We start from the raw sequence: 6,622 nt of genomic DNA on the forward strand, positions 1-6,622 counted from the left end.
GCTGGTCCTTAGAAACCCAGTGTCACTCAGTGATGGCATCTGCCCTCCGGGGGGTGGCGGAGAGGGGGCCAGGCTGGATGGATCGTGTAACACCAAATGAGACACAATCAGGGATTTGTTGTCTGCCACCTGACTGGGTGTCAGAGACCCAGGGCCGCCATCATGACGTCAAGGCATGGGTGTGCAAGAGACCACAGGGTGCCATGACTGAGCTTTCCCACCACTTTTTATCATGGTGACACACACTCACACGCATACACACACACACACATATATGATGTCTAATACATATATGAAATAGATATTTCATAAAATTCTACCATTTTAAAATCTACAATTCAGTGGCATCAAAATTATGTTCACAAGGTTTTTCTACTCTCATTCCATCTATTTCCAAAAATTTTCATCACTGCAATAAGACACTCTGTAGCCATTAAACAAATGTCTCATCAGGGCTTGATTTCTGTCCATGGCTAGGCTGGCTACAGTCCTGGCTTCCCGGGGGACCCCAGCTCTCCTCACAGTCTCAAGAGGGCTCTGACCTCACGCCCTCTCAGGCTCCAGGCCAAGGGGGAAGAAGGCGAGTCATGAAGTCCTAAGAGCCACGTCAGTGACTGTATGTCTGTCAGTGCCACGACCGGGGGAGCTGGCTGATTGGCGGCCCGAGTCCCCAGATCCTCTCCCAGAGTGTGGTTGGGGCCCCAAGAATGGGATGAAGGGGAAGATGGTGTCTCCAGGTAACCATCAGGGTCGTCCTGCAAGAAGGCAGGGCGGCCTGGCTGCAGGGGAGGTGTGCTCGTCTCCTGAGCGGCCCTACCTGCAGATCGTTATTGTCTCCTGGTTCTGGAGGCTAGAAGTTTGGATCTAGGGTGTGGGCTGATCCCTGCTCCTCCACAGTCTCTAGGGGTGGGTCTGTTGAGCCGTTAATGCTCTGTCATCCCTTAGCTTGTGGCTGCATCTGGTCCTGTCGCCACAGGCCCATCTTCCTACTGTGCGGGTCTCTCTGCCTCTCTTTCTCTGTATAGGGATCCCATTCAGTGAGCGTAGTGCCCACCCTCCTCCATGGTGACCTCCTGCTGATTTCATTGCTTCCATCTGCAAAGACCCTCTTGAAAAGATCACATTCATGAGTTCAAGGGTCTGGACCCAGCATCATTCTTTGGGGGACACGATTCCACCCACAACAGAAGTCAAGCCACAGATTCCTACCTTAAGCCCTGAGAGCACCCCAGCTCTCACCCCACGGGGCCCAGGTGCTGTCCAACCCCTGTGGGCGCTGCCCGGGTTTACAGAGCCTTCTGATTCCCTCCTGGCAGTGCCTTTCCTGGTGGGACAGACTCTTCCACGGTGTGTGCCCGGTCCTAGGTGTCGGAGAAGCTCAAGCTGGCGGAAAAGACGGCCCTGGACATCGACAGGCTTAGAGACGGCTACCGGCCGGCCGCCAGGAGGGGCGCAATCCTCTTTTTCGTCCTGTCCGAGATGGCCCTGGTCAACTCCATGTACCAGTACTCCCTGATCGCCTTCCTCGAGGTCTTCGGGCTGTCGCTGAAGAAGTCCTTGCCAGACTCCATCCTCATGAAGCGGCTAAGGAACATCATGGACACACTGACCTTCAACATCTACAACTACGGGTGCACAGGTGAGGGAGTGCCCTGCACTGGGCAGGGCGGGGAAGGGGAGCCTCATCCCGGAGTTGTGTTCAGTCGCACAGAGACGTCACCTGGGAGAAGACCGTCTTCCAACCTTCTCTTGACCCCTCGACTTCCATCCTCTCAATTTCCAGGGAAGTCTCCTGTTCGTCCTCAACAGACTCAACCACGGCCACCGTGGGGAGGGTGGCACTGGACCGGGCACCGTCCCACCCTGCCGTACACAGAGCCGCTCAACACCTCATCTTTTAAACATTCTCTGTCTGTCCTTGTTTCACAGGTAGAACAGCTTCCCTTTGCTCTCAGAAGAGTTTGCATGTGTGTAAAAATGCAGACAATGAGACATATGCCCATCAGTTGTTTTTGCACATGCAGTCCATTGAGAAAGATCTCACACACACATTTCCCACTTCACACTGCGTCTCCAGCCTCACCATCTCTACACGCTGACACTCCACCCCTCAAAGTTCCCCTCTGCGTCCAGGGGTACTGCCGCCCATCTAACCTCATGCGATGGGTCTTTAAAAGTGCGCAAGGCCCAGGCAGACAGTCTTCAGGAGTGAGCTCATTTACTTTATAAATGACTTCCTTGGGTGGTTTGGGTTCAAGGTCTACAAATCATCTCTAGGCAGTCGATGTGGAGGCGCCTCCAGTCAGGATGCATCCAGGAAAGTCGGTTTGTTTCACCATTTGAGGTGCTGCTCCACGTTTCTTTTCCTCTTTTTGATCAGAACCTATCGGGCCGTTGATCAAAATGTCGGTCGTCATAGCTGGGCACCACCTGTTTCTCCCGGGCTCGTGGTGATGGAGGCCGTAGTTCATGGAGGCGGTGAGGCCTGCGGTGCACTCCCTTGCTCTGGGACGCGGGTCTCTCCTCAGTCGTCCCAGGAAACCAGAGCAGCTGCGGTTTGGGTCGTCTCATGGCGACCCTGTGAGACAAGGTAGAACTAGCCCTGGGTTTCGGAGACGCTGAATCTTGATGAGAGTAGAATTGTTTCTCTGGTAAGCCCTGCAGGCTGGTAGGCTTGAATGAATCCCAAGGGACTACACAGCAGCGAATGAGTGAGTGTAATTTTGGTGCCTGCGGGGAAGCCTTTAGAGCCCAGCACTCTCCACTGCACGAGAATCTAGGACCAGCCATCACTGCTGTCCAGTCAGTTCTGACCCAGAGTGACTGTCGAGGGGGGAGCAGAACCACCCCATAGGCTTTCTAGAGACTGGAAAAGCCGGCTGGTGGGTTTGAACCACTGACCTTTGGGTCAGCACTAAGCGCTTAATCTACAGAGACTCTAAAAGCAGTGTTAGATCAATTGGCTGGACAGATCCACAAAACCATGAATCTAGACCTTAGAACCAAGAAAATGAATTCCATGAGCTGTTTAGATTGTTTAAAAAAATTTTTGGGTGGGGGGCTGCCTTTTTAGTTGTGAGGTTACATATGACATGTTGACAACCTCGCTCCCTTTGCTTTGGCGGGCATCAGCTCAGGGCACCAGTTACAGTAGCCGAATCGTGCGAATAATACCTTTAGTCCTTCATGCTCAGAGATTATTTGACCAGTTTTCTTTCCCCAACTGCCTTTATATGGAAGCATCTCTCTATGATTATTTAAAATGTGTCGTGTGTGCTGTATTTCTGTGGGAGGCCCTCCAGTTGCTGTGGCTCTGGGCTGTGTATTTGCGGGTTGGCTTGAGACCAGTCGCGTTGAGACTGTGATGCTTGTAGGGCAGTTGGCTCTGGGCTGGGCTTGGCTGGGTCAGCATCCCTGGGTGCTGGGATGCCCCGTCAGTGGAGAGAGAGCACCCTGTGCATGTAGTTCTTGTCACCTGGGTCTGCACAGTTTCTTAGAGAAGAGCCTTCTAGCCTCTTCAATGCTGCCGGCATCCTGGGGACCGTGGGTGAGTACAGAGAGTGGTGGCGTCACCACGCATCATGGATGGCACCCTGTAAGGAGTTACCATCTCAGAAACACACAGGGGCAATTCCCCCCAGTCCGGCAGGGTCCCAGAGAGTCAGAATTGGCTCGATGGCTGTGAGAGGCCATCCATCAGCTCTGCCTGGGGTCTGCCCAGCCTCCTCCAGCGTTGCCGTTAGGGACCCTCCAGTTGGCTCGACACACACCAGCCCCGTGTCCCGCAGAAGGCAACCCTGCGGTCCTGCGCCAGCCTCACAACAGTTGTCGCGTCTGAGCCCATCGACGCCGCCACTGGGTCAGTCCGTCTTGTCTAGGCTCTTCCTTGTCTCTCACTGAGCAAGCTGTCCTTCTCCAGGGATGGGCGCTCCTGATGACATGCCCAAAGAACAGGACACCGAGTCTCTCCCTTTTGGCTTCTAAGAAGCCTGCTGGCTGTGCTGCTTGGCTCTCCAGAGTGAAGTGAGGGGGGTGGGCCAGCTGCCTAGCTGCTCAAGGATGAAAGGCGGTCCAGAGTCTGTCTCTGGAAGAAATCACCCCCACCCACCCACCTCCACCCATGCCTAGCCTTCCTCTTTGTAGCCCATAGTCACCCCACTGCCCGATGAGCCTCAGGCTGGCTACCAGGCCCGGAGCCGCCTGTACATTCCAATCTCGTCCAATCTCGTCTCCAGCTTCCTAAAGATCCAACTTTCTCAGCGCTGTGAAATCAGCCACCACTCACACATCCCTCTTTGGCTTCCCAAACGGTGCTGCAATTTTTCCCTCTCCCAATTTTCTGGAGGGTGCACCTGAAAACAAATCCCAAACCCTCTCTGTCTGTCATGTGAGTGAGTGAGTGAGTGAGTGAGTGAGTGAGTGAGTGAGTGAGTGCGGAGGGGGTGAGGTAAGGCCAGAATTGTGCTGGTGACTCTTGGGAAGGAGAAGCTGGGAAACATGCTCAGCCCTCGCCACCCTCCTCGTTTCTAAGACCATACGCTGCTGACAGTGTTTCATACACTCCTGCGGCTGGTGGGCAAGGCGGGGGACAAGGAGAAGGTTGAGGTGTGGGTCCTATAAGGCTCACGTAAGTAGCCGGCCTACCTAGCACCGTCAAGTTTTAGAGCACACCCCTACCCCCATTGCCCAGACGTACCTGTATTACATAAATTAAGGAGCTTTCCCATTTGATGGCACAGTGTGTAAAAGCACTGCTCTGCATACAGGAAGGTCAGTGGTTTGAACCCAGCATCCGCTCCACGGGAGGAAGATGAGGCCATCTGCTTCCATAAAGATGGCAGCCTGGGAGACCGTGTGCAGAGTTTCCCTCTGTCCTGCAGGGCCATTCTGCGTCAGGGTGCACTCGAGGGTGCTGGGTTGGGTTTGGGTTTCTATCCAGAGACTGTTGATGGCATGTGTTCACACCATGGCAAACCCATTGCCCGGTTGTCGATCCTGGTGCATAGTGACCCTGCACAGGGTTTCCGAGGCTGGGTACCTCCTTACCAGAGTAGACAGCCCTGTCGTTCTCCTGCAGGGCAAGCATGCCTTTGAACCACCCATCTTTCAGAGAGCAGTCCAGGGCTTACCCGACAGCACCACCTGGGCTCCTTCATCCCAAATGAAGCGGTACCACCAGGCCAGATCTGGCCCATGGCCTGCTTTTGTAAATAAGAGAGTTTTATGGGAACGCGGCCAGGCTCATTTGCATGCATATGCATATTGTCTCTGGCTACGCCACAAGAGCCGCTTGGAAGAGTTAAGGTAGCCAGCCTCCTGCCAGCCCAGCCGAAAACAGTTACCATCTGGACCCTGACAGAACGTTGGCTCTAATCGCTGACCTGCCCATTGAGTCAGGTCTGCACTGAGAAGGGGGCATTAGACCTCTCAGACCTGTCGCTCACCTGCCGGTGGCCCTAGGTTCCTCTTACACCTGCGGAAATGCCATTTCCTGGGCTGGTGAGTGAGGGTCCCTGCAGACGGCGCTGCCCACATTCCCCCGGCATCGAATACAACGAGGACTAACAGAAACCAAGCTGGTTAGGGGGGTTCATTCATGTTCCTCAAATGTACAGGCTTCCAGAGAGATCGTCCCCTACCTCCTCTGGTCTCTCCTCCCAGGGTTGTTCGAGAGGCACAAGCTACTCTTCTCGTTCAACATGACCATTAAGATCGAGCAAGCCGAAGGGCGAGTGCCTCAAGAGGAATTGGATTTCTTCCTGAAAGGTAATGGGTGCGTCTGGCTCCCTTCCTCCCGGCTTCCTCGACTCACCTCGTACAGGTTCATACGTTCGTTTGTTAGAATAACCAACGGCAACACAATTTCCCCTTAAAAGTTGGCTTCCCAAGAACACCTCATTGGAGTCCAAGCTCTCCACTGCTAACTGAAAGGCCGGCGTGCCCTCCACGTGACAGTGGGCTTGGGTGTCCAGATTTGAAAGGGGGACTTAGAGCAACCAGCCTCTGACTGAGGCCACCCTGAGGTTGGAAGTGGCCTGAGCTGCCGGGTTAATGCTCCTGACGGCGACAAGCCCGTCCCTCCTGCCCTCCCCAGTCCCCCCACAAGTCAGTGACGTCAAAGGAACGCTCAGCTGCGCCCTCCCCCATGTCTCCTCCGAACCCCCCAGGAAACATCTCCCTGGAGAAAAGCAGACGCAAGAAGCCCTGTGCCTGGCTGTCCGATCAAGGCTGGGAAGACATCATCCTCCTGTCAGAGATGTTTTCACAAGACTTCGGGAGGCTTCCTGACGACGTGGAGAGCCACCACGCTGTGTGGCAGGATGTGAGCTCTGCTCCTTGCTCCCTCCTCCTGTTCCCGGCTGCTTGGCAGCCCTCAGACTTAGAGCCTGTGAGAGAGAAGATAGTTCCTTTGAGTAACCCCTTCAGTGTGTAATCAGTGCTGCATCTCCCTGGATAGAGCCCTCCTGTATCCAGTTCACACAGCTGTGTGGGAGAACCATCTGTCCATGCATCCATGCACTCATCAGTCCCTCATCTACCTATCCATCTCTCCATTTGTCCATCCATCCATCAGTCCACCCATCTATCAGTCCACCCATCCATCCATCCATCCATCCATCCA

General features: G+C 54.4%; 1 protein-coding gene across 1 annotated transcript in view; it reads left to right on the forward strand.

The window, feature by feature from the left end:
• DNAH10 (dynein axonemal heavy chain 10) overlaps positions 1-6,622 on the forward strand; it is a 150,035-nt gene that overhangs the window by 130,901 nt on the left and 12,512 nt on the right. Inside the window, exons 60-62 of the mRNA XM_045296728.1 lie at positions 1,366-1,639; positions 5,662-5,766; positions 6,168-6,322. Coding sequence (XP_045152663.1) covers positions 1,366-1,639; positions 5,662-5,766; positions 6,168-6,322 — 534 coding nt within the window. The remainder of the gene's footprint in view (positions 1-1,365; positions 1,640-5,661; positions 5,767-6,167; positions 6,323-6,622) is intronic.

Source organism: Echinops telfairi, unplaced genomic scaffold (genome assembly GCF_000313985.2).
Source record: "Echinops telfairi isolate 266 unplaced genomic scaffold, ASM31398v2 ScPeMD7_7412;HRSCAF=8450, whole genome shotgun sequence".
Classification (NCBI taxonomy): Eukaryota; Metazoa; Chordata; class Mammalia; order Afrosoricida; family Tenrecidae; genus Echinops; species Echinops telfairi.